The sequence below is a fragment of the Anser brachyrhynchus genome, assembly GCF_964034855.1.
Source record: "Anser brachyrhynchus genome assembly, chromosome: 11".
Taxonomy (NCBI): Eukaryota; Metazoa; Chordata; class Aves; order Anseriformes; family Anatidae; genus Anser; species Anser brachyrhynchus.
In genome coordinates, this window is record NC_137706.1 from 19827875 (window position 1) to 19842234 (window position 14360).

Genomic DNA, 14360 nt, shown 5'->3' on the forward strand with positions numbered 1-14360 from the left:
AAATATATTACTCGATGCACTTGAAGTTTGCAGGCTGTGAATACATCATTAGAAGAGCAACATCTGGGTAATAAGGGGGTGTAGGACATGGAGAATGGGGTCTAGCAGATCAGAAACAACCCATCAACAATAGCAGCTGGAAACAGGCAGTCAGCAACATTCCTGAATGCTTAATTTCCAAAGTAATTATAACCATCAATAAAAATCAGACACGTGCCATGTTCTCTCTGACTTGTAACAGATGTTAAGAAGGATGTAAGAATGGGTCACACATCCAGACTGGCATACATGCAGTTACTAAAATATATCAAGTCTCCCTTTCAGAAAGCACATAGGCAAGACAGTTAACAGTAGCATATATTCAGAATGATTTGCTACACTAGTTACTTAGCAAAAAGTTTAGTCTTGTAAGTCAACAAATGACAGAGAGAAATTATTTCTTCAAAAAATAGAAACCTTAAAACCTGTTATCCTCAAAAATAAAGCCACTGATCACACAATTTTGGGGGAAACATCTTTGATACAATCACCTGTGATTTTATTCAGTGCAGTATCAAACAACTCAGAAGTCCTTGGAAACAGCTTGAAGGAAGTAGATACTCGCAGACAACAACTACTGCTGACTTTTAAAAGCTACACATTCTACATCTGTGGTATCAGCTACTAAAGTTGTATTAACTTGATACACACAGTGTTTTGAAAACAGCAAGGTGTCACAGACAATCTCACATCACTCACCCATGTCCTCAACTTTTGTTCCAGGATACATACTCATCTATACTTTGATACAGGTCCCTAAAAATTTAGGCTGAAAAAAAATAATCAAATGTTTTCCTCTAAACTCACTCACAGTTTCCTGGAAGTATGTGTTTAGTGTTCCCTACTGTAAATATTTTATTGAAGGGGTATACACAGAAAAGCAATGTCAACACACTGGGTTTTGAATGGAACTTCCAAATCATAACAGAAGCGACAGAAATATCAGATACAGTTTCAATGTAGCTGTTCTCATACCCCTTTTTCCAGAAGAGCAATAAATGTGAGTTCTCTACAAAATACAAGTGCATTATGGAGTATCTTTAATATTTAATACATAAAGACACAACCCAAGATTTCATTCTCTCTGAAAGGCTTCTCTAGCATACAGGTTGTCACATTAAGTCTGAAAACTGCACAAGGCTCTCACATATTTTATTTTTCTACAGGAAGTCTACAGGAAGTAACACGGAGTAACATTGTTTTTGTAACAACTCGTTGAAAAACACATGACTGGCTGAATAACTACAGTCGAAAAAGAGATGTCTTTTCCTCAGCAATAAAGTTTTACTGTCTCTACCCGCTTTGCCTCTTAGGAAGAAAAGGAAAGATTTAAATTACACTTGAGAAGTCTAAGACAGAGACTTCCCCTCTCTCCTACAAAGTGTCCATGGATATAATTTAAAGTAACAGGTAACCTCACACATGGTAAAATATGTTTAGATCTTGGAGGCAGAACAGAATAAGAGTCACATTTGATAAACTGTACCTTTGTTGAATGTGCATGGCCCTCACAGTTTTCACTAATAATTACTCATTATGTAGAGGACAGCATGAAGCCCTTTGGCTAACAGGGTAGCTGTGAATATACTCTTCACATGGGGTTTTAATTTTATTAGACCTCTTTATTTTACATGCCCCTCTATGAAAACTGCAAGAAAATATTTCAAAAGCTATTGCAAAAAAAAAAAAAAGGTCAAACCAGATGCCAACTTTGGGTAGCTTTTCATGAATTTCTGTATATACTCAAAGAAAAAAAAAAGTTCTAAGGTCACTAAATCTTCTTGTAATCTTGTAAACTTCTTGGTATATTGTAATACTACACTGGAGTCCTAAACTAAGCTGGAAACAGACCACATAAGACATCTGTAAAGCCTTTAAGTGTATGAAATTAGGTAAAGAAGTCCTGAACATTAAAGAAAAAAGTTTGAATATGCCTACCACAGTTTCCATTAACTAAGCTGTTCGACAGCTATTTTGCCTTCACTTAAGACACAGCTATTAGGAAAAGTTTTACACTTACCTGCACTAGAATTCTTGGCCTCTGAGGGGATGGAAAAGGAACTTTATGCATGAAATGAGAAATATGTCTAGAAGGAAAAAAAAAAGATTTAGTAGAAATAATAAGCTTAAACCACTTTTCCTCAAGACAAAATTATTACTAGTAATATAAAAATCACAGAATCACAGAACTGTAGGGGTTGGAAGGGACCTCGAGAGATCATCAGAATTTTAAAAGAAGTACAGTGGTTACAAAGTGGAATAATGAAATGGATAAACAATCACAAAAAATACTTAATCAAAATGTCATAAAAGATCGAAGTTCAATGAGAAAAAACATTGAAGTATAACATAAAAAACAGATACTGCATTTAAAATCTGATGTATAAAGTTTCTTTAGCCTGGAAGTGTTAAATGGTATTACACACTAATTACAGGTATCAATCCCTCCTTGGATGGAAGGATTTACTCTGCATTTAAAAATGCAAGATCCTTCATGTAAGAAGGAAGTGTGTTTATTAATAACAAATAGCGGAAGATTATTAAGGCACAACAATTCGAACTTAATCTATTATCTTATTACACCATAAATTGGTATCTGAAAAAATACAAAACTGCATACATAAAGTTAGGAGAGTGATATATGTAATACTAAGAAAATAATTATATCCTTACTTCTAATCAATATACTTAGGACTCAAAGCCCTTAAAGGATAAGAAAGTTACAGATACACACACCTTTATAGGCGCTTAAAAATAAAAATCTCTACTTTTTCATGATGTAAAATCAGATACGTTTAATTGACAGAGCAGAGTTGCTTGATCTAGTGTAATCATTACAAATAATGTTTGATGACTAAAATCAAAAGGATATTATAGGAAAGTTACAAGCAACAGAAGTGCTTGCATCAGCGGAAATGACTATTATGGGTTTTTGGAGTTACTTACTTCTCAATGGGCAGGACATGAGGACCAGAAATGGAGTAACGATACAGGAAGGTAAGAAACTTCTTGAAAGCGTCAAAGAAAGGCCAGTGGGAGAGTAGACAAATGCACTTGTTTGTTTGAACTGTTCTGCACGCATCTGACTTTCCCTCAACAGCAGCTGTTAATCCCAGCTGAGATTTTTGTTTCTCTGTAAGATTCTCTTCTGGATACGATTCATAGAACTGAACAGCAGCACCATATACCTGTAAACAATGCAGTTGATTTGAAGTCAATACATCTGCCTAAGCCTTCAAAGCAAACGCGTAAGGAAATCAAATTTGCGTTACTGTTTGAGAAGTTACATTAACGCATCTCCTTTTGAAGTAATTTATTCTGGAATATTCTTATGGCTGTGAAAATCCAGACTGTCTATTATTTAAACTCTTAGTGTCATATGAGAAAGATTAATCTAGGAAACAATTTAAGTGTGAGGGGAAAAAAGATTATAAAGCTACAGTCAACTGTTCATACAATTACCTTTTAAGCTATTCTAAGAATCCTTTAATAAACAGCTCAGAACAGTATTCCTCTGACACCCTATTTACTTTATAGGGCAAGTACACATATGCAAAGTTTAGATGCTGGCAACAAAAAAGTATAGCGTATTTGCATGCATATTCACTCAGGATTTTTATAGCTCTGTAGTTTCAAAAGTTAACAAGATGGAAAAGCAAACGACAGGTTTATATTATCAACAGTCCATCAGTGAGATAAATGAAAAATTATGAAATAAAAAACACTTTTTAAGGTAGGCTTTGAATTCGGTCCAAATGAATAGATTCAAGTTTGTCTACAAAAGTAGGAGTTATCATCCATGTGAACAGATATACAACCAAATCTTTAACTCAAATTACCTTTTCCGCAGAAGCTCCGGTTAGTACAAATGTAGAAAAAACTGGGAGAGGGTATTTACTGTTAGATGGCCAACATTCGATCGTTGCACCCATAGGTAGGCAAAAAAGAGGCACAGATTCTGGTAATGGGAATGATTCATAATCCTCTTCAGGATATCTGCATATTAAACCTTTAAAGGCAATTTGTAAAGAGGCAGTTACATAAGTAGTAGTGGAAAAATTTACAGTAGCTCACGCCATAAAAACATGCCCACAAAAATTGCATATGAGCATATAATAACTTCAGGGAGGCAGTAAGGGAAAGCTGGAAATAATGAGGTATAGCATGCAGCTGGAAAGAGACAGCATACTCCCAAGGCCTAAGGAGAAATCACCTGCAGTACTGAGGTCCTATTTCGTTACTGCTCTAGCAACTATTCTAATTTCTCGTTTTCTGTTTACAGGTTATGGACACCTTAGCTATTATTACAATAGTTCAAAACCATCATGGGTAAAAATTTTAAATTTATTAAAAAAGGGTAACCCGAACAACTGAGAAATAACACTAATGCTTTCTATTTTTCCAGGGAAAACAATTTCTTGCTAACAAAGGTCTCCAGGAAAACCTGGTAACGGAAGCACTAGACAGCAAATAGTAAAAACAGAAACAGAAGACAATGCTATCACCAGAACTGAGCTAACAAACTATGCTGATCCACCTCATCTGAGGTTTTGGCTAATGCACTATCACACTAATGCATTTAGACAACTTTAAATACCGCTGTAAAACACAGTTCTGAAGGAGAGGCTCTTGACACACAGGTTTTCAGTTACATCATATAGCTGTAGCTCTCTCTTCTTATTGACAGCCCGGGGGACAGCAAACTGAGAATATTATGGGAAGGGATTTTTCTATATCAGAAAATATAATCCCTGCGCATTCTTTTCTATTATACAGAGAAATACTAGTCAACAGTAAAAACTGATAATCAAAAAAGGGGTCTGTTTGGTTTGTTTGTGTCCCATGTTCCCCCTCCACAAAGCAAAGTTTTGTGCAAGCTACTACCAGATATTGGGTCTTTTTAAAATTTTTATTTACTAATTTATCATGCACTTTTTAGTCAGACCTAAACTACTATTGTTTACAGACAGCAGCATCTCGAGGGGATAGAAGTGCACTAAAGCTTAAACATGAACCATGCTTGCGGCCTACACTTAAATGAAATCAAGGGTTTTAAAAAAACAACAATAAATTTCATCAGAGACACAGCAAATCTAATTCTGTCTTATAAATAGGAAAGTAAAGATGATACACAATCCAAAAATACTTAAAGAGTTCAATGCCACTGATGCCTAATGCAGTTTGGAGCTCTGCGTTATTCTTCAAAATGATTCTTAAAGAAAGCAATCATGAAAATACATTAAATATTTTTTGAGATACTTTCCTATGCACAGATATATACACACACACACTTATCCTCTAAAGAGGGTCATCAGCAACAAAAATACAGATGGGAGACACACAGGCTTCTAGAAACCTATCAAAACACAACCGAGCTTCCAATTAAAAGCGCATTTTAAGACAAGAGAGTCATGAGACATAATTCTAAGGCTTGTTTCAGAAAATTATTTTAAGAGAATTCTTCAGGGAAAGATTCACTTTTTGATGATATCAGGACAGCGTCTATGTCAAGTAATTTCTAAAGAGAAGAAATATATTACGTTACACATAACCCTGTACATCCTCAAGATAAAAATGCTAAATAGTAGCTACGTACCAGCTTTATATGATATGGTGTTGGTTTTTGCCACAGACTTTTTATAACACAGATACACAGCTGAGCCCCACTGTAAAAAAAAAAAAGAAATTATTGGATTACACAGTAGAATATAATAAGAGAACATAACAAAACAGCGGGGGAAGACCACCTCTTCCTCATTTTCAAAGAGTCACAATCTACACACAAACATAGCACATTAAGATACAGAAATTAGTGGCCTGTTGCAGTATCCTCTGTGACAAGGGCCACAAACAGATGACTTGGAAGTACCACGTCAGCTTTCAGATAACCAGCCCAGCGCAGGCCTTGGTCTGAGCTCTAAAACAAAACTAGTTTACAGTCTGAATGAAGCATGAAAGCTATAAATTCTTCTGCAAAACATTTGTTAACTCAACTACAGAACTGCAAGTACAATCATCATCTATATAAATATTTAAACCTTCCTCCATTTTGTTAAACTTCTGGCTTGAACACGTATATAGATAGACACACATTCATACATGCAGACATTTTTATTTACACACCCGCACCAGTGTTTCTGATACAAACTATATCAGTGAATTACTCTAAGTTAATACTTAGTTTTCTTTTGCGCCTGCATTTTAATCATGCTAATGTTTAAGCCTTATTTCTTACCCCATCTGTGATGTAACACTAACATCATAGTTTTTTCAGCTTCTAAACAATGATTTCCTTTTTGGCACTGATCCCATTTTAAAATTTTTGACATTCTCCATTTCTGGACACCAGAATAAAGAAAGCGGGAAAGCCACAGACTGGAAAAATAGGTGCACCCTTTAAGAGCACACAAAGCTTTTAGGGATGGCAGAAAGAAAATAATTTACATAAGACAGCACTCCCATAACCCAGTCAATACAGGAGTTGGCAGAACTGAAAAATCCATTTGTTGATGTCCACAGACATTTATTTAAAAACAAGTACACATTATAGAGCCAGCATACAGGGTTGAAGGTTCAACGAGGAAATACCTAAACATTAAGTTCTGCAAATTAAAGTGCTGTAATGCCTGTGTATTTTAGGAAGCCTACCTTTGGAACCATTAATATGGTTTTAAACAGGCTTTACAGTCAGCAGGATACAACACCGCTTACAAGCATCTTTCTTCTGAGAAAAAGCTTATGAAATGACAGAAGAGAACAACACAAAATAGTGCTGCAGGTAACGGGAGAGTTTAAAAACAAAAAATACAGCTGTTAGATACAGAATTCCCATCACAACAGTAAATCAGCCTGTAAACTCTCCAGTTAGAGAACATGTTGCATCACCATGTGTAAGGATTAATCCAGAGTCAGCATTTGTATATCAGCACTAGAAGGTCTGTTTGACCCAAGACTTCCAAAAAGACTTAGTTCCAAGCAGGAAAAAAGTAATATAAACCTTGAACTCTTCCAAGATTTGATTTATCTTTAGAGAGTACGGATGCAAACCATCGTAAATACTGCACAAACATTATGTCACTGAACAGCAAGTGTTCAAAATTCAGATTTTGAATCTTACCATACTATTATTAAGATTCTTGTCAACTTTGCAGAACGTATGTGGCGGGGTTTCTCCTTTACTTGGTATGATTATACATATATCCGTAACAGCCAACGTGTTTTGTGCCATGTTTTCGGATGCTCTTCGGTAAGTGACATACACTCTTTGTGACGAGGCATTGCCACTAATATTGGCGGGCCGACCATATGGAGTAGCTTGAATTATTTCACAACCTTGCTTTAGTCTTTCTTTCCCATCATATAAGACCCTAATTAAAACGGGATGAACAAAGATCAGAATGCACACAGGTTTGTTTGGTTTTTTAATATTGCAAATGCTAATACTATATCTTAGAATTATAACTGAACAGTACTAGTCTAGCAGCAGCTTGTCTCATCTGATCAAAACATTTTAGTGACAAGTTCAGTCAACATTACAGCAAACTGTACTCTTAACAGAAAAATTTTGTGATGAAAGTAGTTTTCCTCACGTATAATTGCTTTTTAATATTTTGTTTACTGCAAAATAATGTTATTTTCATAGGACCAGGCAATGAATCTTTCCAAAGAATTGAATGTCATACAATTCACTTCATTTCAGTATGTGATACATACATGAATACTTCTCCCACCCAAAATATATACGCTGAAAATTATAAATTGCTTTGAAAACTCCAAAATGCAAAGGATTACAGCTGTCACTAAAATTCACCCATCGTGCATCGTTCCTAGAGCAATGTGTTACAGGATGCTCAAGTCAACAATCTTTCTGTTGAGAACTTTGCCTTCTATCAAAAGTTCTGACATTTCAATAAACCTGCTTTATTTGCTGACTAGTTGCATAAAATTGCCAAAAATCACCTGCTGTAAACAGAAGAAATACTCACCCCAAGTCAGTAAGTGGGGGTTTATCCCTTCCCCGGCGATAACAAAGGTATATCTGTGGTCCTACAAGACTGCCATTATTGAGGTCTGCAGACAGTCCTGAGGGAGTAACATCTATGCATTTATATCCTTGAGGAACTTCCTCCCCTAGGGATTTAATAATTACTGTTACGTCTGTAATAGGTTCTTTTGGTTTAGCAATTTTATGGCAAGCATCATTGAAGTGGATTTCTTCCTCTAGTGGTTTTGAAATATCTGTTAATCCTGCGACAACAAAGTAGTCAGCAACACGAGCTCCTTTGTCTTCCATCTTCCATTACAAGACGATAGAACTGGTAGGAAAGAAATAAAGATTATATTATTGCAAATTTGCTATTGTAAACTAAGAATAATTTGATTATTTCAGATCTGTTATAATTTCCTTTAAAAATTAATAAAACACAGTAGAATAATACAAAAGAATTAGAGACCCATCATCAGATCATGTAGTATTTTCCATTTTGCATGTTAGGAGTTGATATCAGGTTATTTCATAAAATTCTGGGACTCAGATCCTCAATATGCAACCATTCATAGGCAGCAATACACCAGCAACATACCAAATATTTTAAATAAATCATTTAGACTAAGTCAGCTACAATGGAGAGCTGACCAGAGCAGACCACTGAGAAAGAATAATACTGAAGACCACATGAAGCTTTCCATAATGAGAAGGAACACAGTCCTGCTGTTCCAGCCAAATTGCGTATATATATATATACACACACATATATATATTTATTTTCAGTGTTTGCTACCACTGTTGTAAATAAATGTCAACGCAAAGTAATATTTTTATGATGAAAAGACAGCCTTAAAAACAATACAGCATACAACCCAACAGCAGATTTAGTTACCTCTTTGCCAGAGACTCTTGAATATCTTTGTCTTGTAAACCCAACATCTTATTTAATAGAATGATTTTGCAAATAAAGAAAATACTTTCCACCCTGTTGCAGAACATTGAGAAATGGGTTAAAAAGCTATCTAAATCTAATCCTAGATGTGCTAGAACCTTCCTAAAGGAGCTTCAGGAACTTATGGTCATTAACTTCTAAACTTTGTAAACCAGATAAGCTTTTAAGATATACTTCTGTTGAATTAATTTTATCTGGGTGAAAAATGTCAGTGCAATAGAAACTGTTGCAACACAGCACTTTGAAGAGCTTACTAACATTCAGTAACTCCACAAACAGAATTCAAAACAACATGAGTAGTTGGTACAAGACTTCAGTTGTCACGTCACCTTCATTCTGCTTGCTTTACCTCTCCTTATTCTTTGGTCTACATAAAAAGTACTAGGCTATATCAAAACTTCATACCACCATGATTCTTGATCAAATTATCAACATACAGCACTGCAAAAGCTTGCAAACAATTGTTCAGGTCGTTTTCTGAGAGAAGAATGTAGCTCCCACTATGCTTAATTTCACCTGAATTCAGTTGCTTTGAAAATATCTGGAATACATTACTCTCGTATATGGCTAATTGAGTAATGATTACAAATTCAAATTTTTCCCTGAATAATATATCCAAAGACATACAAATTGAACCAATGCACGTGCCTTTTATTTCACTGGACATCTGGCTTCAACAAATCCAGAACAGGAAAGCAACAAATGCATGAAAAAGAGGCAGAAATTTCACAAGCATCATTTAACTCTAACACAAGACCAAACACTAACACTTTTTAGCTAATGCAATTGAAATTCTCAATATTTTGTAACATGATTCCCTGTGAAATTTACCTACAGTATACCACATTTTAACAGTCATGACAGCTTTTTGTTTTTATCAAGCAGTAGTCACTCTAAACCAAAAGATAAGCTAAAATAGTATGATAAAACTACAATGCACTGTGCAATCATTTGTTCTTAATAATGGAGAGAGAGAGAGAGAACAAACAGATCTAGAGCTTAAAGAGTTACTTTTAAAAAGCAGTATCATTTGAGAATGTATCAAGAAATGCATTAAAAACAAAAAGGAATACTTTATAACACAGATCAGAAGCAAACTACCATCAAAGACAGTTCAGAAGATGCATATAACAAAGTATTCCTCAAGAACTGCTCAGGAAGAAAGGGCCGGCTAGCTAAAAGCTACCAACCAGGCAATTTAAACTCAATGCTTACTCCATCATAAGCTCTAGGGAAAAAGAAGTTTTCCATTGAATTAAAAGACTTGAGAAGACAGCAGGTAGACTGAAAGCTGATTATGTCTTACATTGCTATGTATAAAGAAATACTCCTGTAACCACAGGCTCAGTACAAAGCAACACAAACACTACAAAACTGAACTTCACCTTGGAAATTCAGAGAGAAATTGGTTTTGTTCCTTTCCCTATTAGCACTACTGCACAAAAGTGCACCAATTTGTAGAATGCTTCACAACGTCTTTAAAAAGAAAATATTTTATTAGTTTAAAAATAATCATGTGAACCACGATTGTTAAAATTGCGAGCGAGCCCTACAACTTCAGGGTATTTGCAGCACAACATTCTGGATTCAAAAGCCAAAACAGCACCACAAGTAAACGAACAGAAAGAGGTATATACTTTAATGCTGAAGAATAACACCTATCTCAAAATGTAAGCCTCATGCTTAATTATTTCAGATTAAATGCATAGCAAAAGCCTCAGATTCAAACATTCATTCCCAAAAGCACACAAGAAAAACTGGGGCAAGCTCTCCTCATTTATAACCAGTTAAAATTAGAATTCCCTACATACAAACACCTGCTAGCACACACGTTTGCTTCCTAAGGTTATATAGCAAGTAATACCCAAGTCAGCAAGACTTTCAGGATTTAATGCAACTTTAAGAAAAGGGAAGAAAAAAGGCCTAGCTGACGATGCATCACCCCTTCAGATCTTTGATTTGTGATACAAAGCCTCACAGCTAAAAATGGGATGAAACGCAGGCGAGATCAAAACAGTTCAGTGGTGCTTCATTCAAGCTAACTCAGACTTCACTGGAGCTGCTGTGATACTCTGATTTTCAAAATCTGTTTACTGTGAGAGGAGATTTATGCAAACTTTATGTTAACAAGCCACAGAAAGAGGGTATATAGTCTGAACTACTTCAGAGTGCTGAATAATCATGATGTGAAAAGCAATTTCACAGGAACTGATGAATCCGAATAAAACCTCTTACCCTAGAAGTATTCCAAACCACATTATATACATCACATAATATTGCAAGTCAACTTCCAGGGAAAAAAAAGAAAATACAAAACAAAGACACCCACAGAAATAAAGTCACACTGCACAAACGTGTTTCTTGATGTAATTTCCAGGTGAAATGCAACGACATTAGTGGTGACACCCTGAGAAGCAGCTACAATCGCTTCTCTGCGCTTCAGTTATCCGGGGACTGAAGGCTGCATGTCTGGAGTGAGTGTAAACAACAGGGGAGGAGGACGGCAGCGGTGATGCCTGCCTTTGCAGAAGTGCATACAAGCTCTGAAGAGAATGCCAGGGATGAATCATGAACAGCCTCTTACCGAAGTCCCTGCTCACAAGATATATACCACTGTAATTTAAACATCAACAGTAACAGTAAGAAAAGTATCTTTGCAAGGGGCAAACTGACTTGTAAGGACATCACAAAACAGAGACTTTGCAGACTGTGACCAAGTAAGTATGGGAGAACAGAGCATTTTTCACTAAAGATTTCTAAAGATTGGGAACAGGAGAAGCAAACAGATAATCTCACCACAGATCCACAAAACTAGCTCAATTACTTTGCTGAAAGACAAAGGGTGAACTCAGTTTCACTGCGTATCCAATTTAATTTCAATATCATCCTATTTCTCCATAAACATTCACAAAACACTAATTATTAATTTTTGCTGCTTAAATATCACAGCTGTTTTAATTCTTAGCTTCCAGCATTTCAGGAACTGCAGAGAAGAGATTAATGTGAAAAATTATAGCTTTGTGATCCAACTCCGCAGGTCTAATGCTGCTATTAAAAAGAAAATGAATCTGCTGTAAAGTGCAAAACAGCCTACTACTACATGAAAGTTGATCAGGTTGAGGTAGAGAAGGCTGACCCTTTTGTGCTAAAATGAGTATCCCTGGGACCTTGATCACACCACTGAATTCTGAAGGAAGATCATTCAAACTTGTTTGACTTCCAAGAAAGTTTTTCTACTTGCTATAAGCTATCCACAGTTGTCATTTAGAAAGCAAACGTGAGTTCAGAGGCATTATTTTATACCAGCTCACATTTCTGTGTAACTAAATCAGCGACCAGGATTTCTGAGCGGATCACATTTCTCATTCAAACAGTACGAGAGGGAAGTACATTTCAACTTTTTTTCCCCCCACCACGTGACGAGAACTAAACACGGATCTGCTGCATATTCCATCTGTGCTGCAGCCACAGGCGTGATACTTCACGAAGGACAAAGTTTACTATATATGCTCTACACTATTTCCAAGGAAAAAAAACAACTGACAATTCATCCAGCCTGGTCCTAGCCACAGACTTTTGTGGACATAACTTGCAAGCGGGCTGCAGGCCACAGGAACAGCTCTGGCACTGCCAGCTTCTTTCCAGGAGCCAGCCTTCCCAGAGAGCAAAAAGGGTTTACTTGTATGCTTGCTGCATGCACAAGAGGAACACAACCCGTAAAAGACAGCAGTAAGGACCATGCCACGCCATTAGAGGCTTCACTACCTTTCCTCTGTCAGACAGATGCAACAACTGCCTTGCAACCTTTTAATCTTCCTGTCTTCCCATTCCTTCCTGTATTTTCCTTCGAGAATACTAAGAAACTAAAATTAATAAACTATTTAAATCCATTAACTGTCTGAAACAGGTGACATTTTACCTTGTTAGCCTGACTCCAAAGAATTATTCTGGCTGTAACCAAGGAACGACCATCTCCTAGTATAGGTTGGGAACCAATGAAGGCCACTGCAATGCACCTTTCTTTAAAGCAGCTCAAAATTTCATTACACAATGATGAAATCAATTTTTGAGATCATTCATCATATACTCATATTACAAGACCGACCTACCTTCGGAGGCACACAGAGTAGACAAATGGACAGACAAATCAGTGACCAATTTTTAAAAATTGCCAGTAAAGTTCTAATAGCTCCTAGCATTTCAGACTTCTGAGTACACTGCTGCATTATCTTGTCTAAGTAGGCTGCCAACACACAAATGTGGAGAGCAATCAAGTAAGAGCAAAATGAAGTTAACTGGATCAGTCAGTCCCACTACAGCTACTCAGAACCATTCCTCTGCCATGACACTGCACAAATCACATCGGAGTTCAGCAGTCTAGAGAACATGTGAATAACTGCAATTATCCAGGAAAAAAACCCTTCACCCCTTCCCCAAACTCCCAAAGTCACCTAGCAAAAGCGAGGCAAGCCCTTTTTCACAGATATATTCTTCTAGCAAGCACACAATCCAGGGAACAAAACAGAAGCACCTTAAGTATCACAGGAATTCTGCCAAATCAGAACCTGTTAAAAATATCTTTCAAATGTCTTCCCTACCTTGTCATCAAGGCATTTCTTCTACACCTTGCCTCTCTTGCTGTTAGCCAGGCTTTACCATAGACTTCTTGTTAAAGTTTCATTCCCTACAGAAACAGTAAAAACAGAAATTAAACAATGTGCACATTTGTTAAAGCTTAAGCTAACTGCACACTCCAGTGCACTAGCCACAGTAAATGAACACTGTAAATGTTGTACAACTTGCTTGCTAAGGCAAGGTTACCTGTCCCTTAGCTACTAAAAAAAAAACATGTATGACACTGTTTTAAACTTCGGAAACAAGATATCAAGTGTTATGCTGAGTTGATTTAAAAAAAAATGTAACCACCATAATACATTTAATGTTTTAAGGAAACAATTAAAAAAACCACTGAAAAATGGTTGAAGTAATCACTTCCAATGATTACTACCCTCCCACAAGTTTCCATGCATGTCTAATGGGAAAAACTGTTAGCCAACTGCACAAGTGCTCCTCTAGCTCAATGACCTTACAAACTCTGCTTTAAAGCATTGTTCCTCTTGGCAGGACGCTGATGCTCCAGCAGAGCCTTCTCTCTCCACAGCCAGCAATCCTTCTGTACTCTTCCATCCAGCCACCTCATTCCAAGTCCCCATTTTCTCAGCTTCAGTTTGAACTTTCTTGTCATTTACCGTCATAATTCACCGTCTGTTCTTCTTCAGACATGTTACACAGCTTCTAAACTCTAGTATAAGCGCTTTTAAATATCAGTATGACCATAAATAACTTGAGCTTGTGTTTTACATCGAGGCACGTGCAAGCCAG

General features: G+C 36.4%; 1 protein-coding gene across 7 annotated transcripts in view; it reads right to left on the minus strand.

The window, feature by feature from the left end:
• Positions 1–14360, minus strand: part of DENND4A (DENN domain containing 4A) — a 52586-nt gene that overhangs the window by 29482 nt on the left and 8744 nt on the right. For 5 of the 7 annotated variants that reach the window (XM_080551449.1, XM_080551448.1, XM_080551454.1 and 2 more), the window contains exons 2-8: positions 13577–13662; positions 8025–8354; positions 7157–7406; positions 5636–5705; positions 3879–4048; positions 2986–3227; positions 2060–2126 (exon numbers count right to left, since the gene is read on the minus strand). In XM_080551449.1, the coding sequence (XP_080407575.1) occupies positions 2060–2126; positions 2986–3227; positions 3879–4048; positions 5636–5705; positions 7157–7406; positions 8025–8332 (1107 nt within the window). In that variant the 5' untranslated portion in view covers positions 8333–8354; positions 13577–13662. The remainder of the gene's footprint in view (positions 1–2059; positions 2127–2985; positions 3228–3878; positions 4049–5635; positions 5706–7156; positions 7407–8024; positions 8355–13576; positions 13663–14360) is intronic. The other 2 variants (XM_080551452.1, XM_080551453.1) reach the window with 1 other exon arrangement.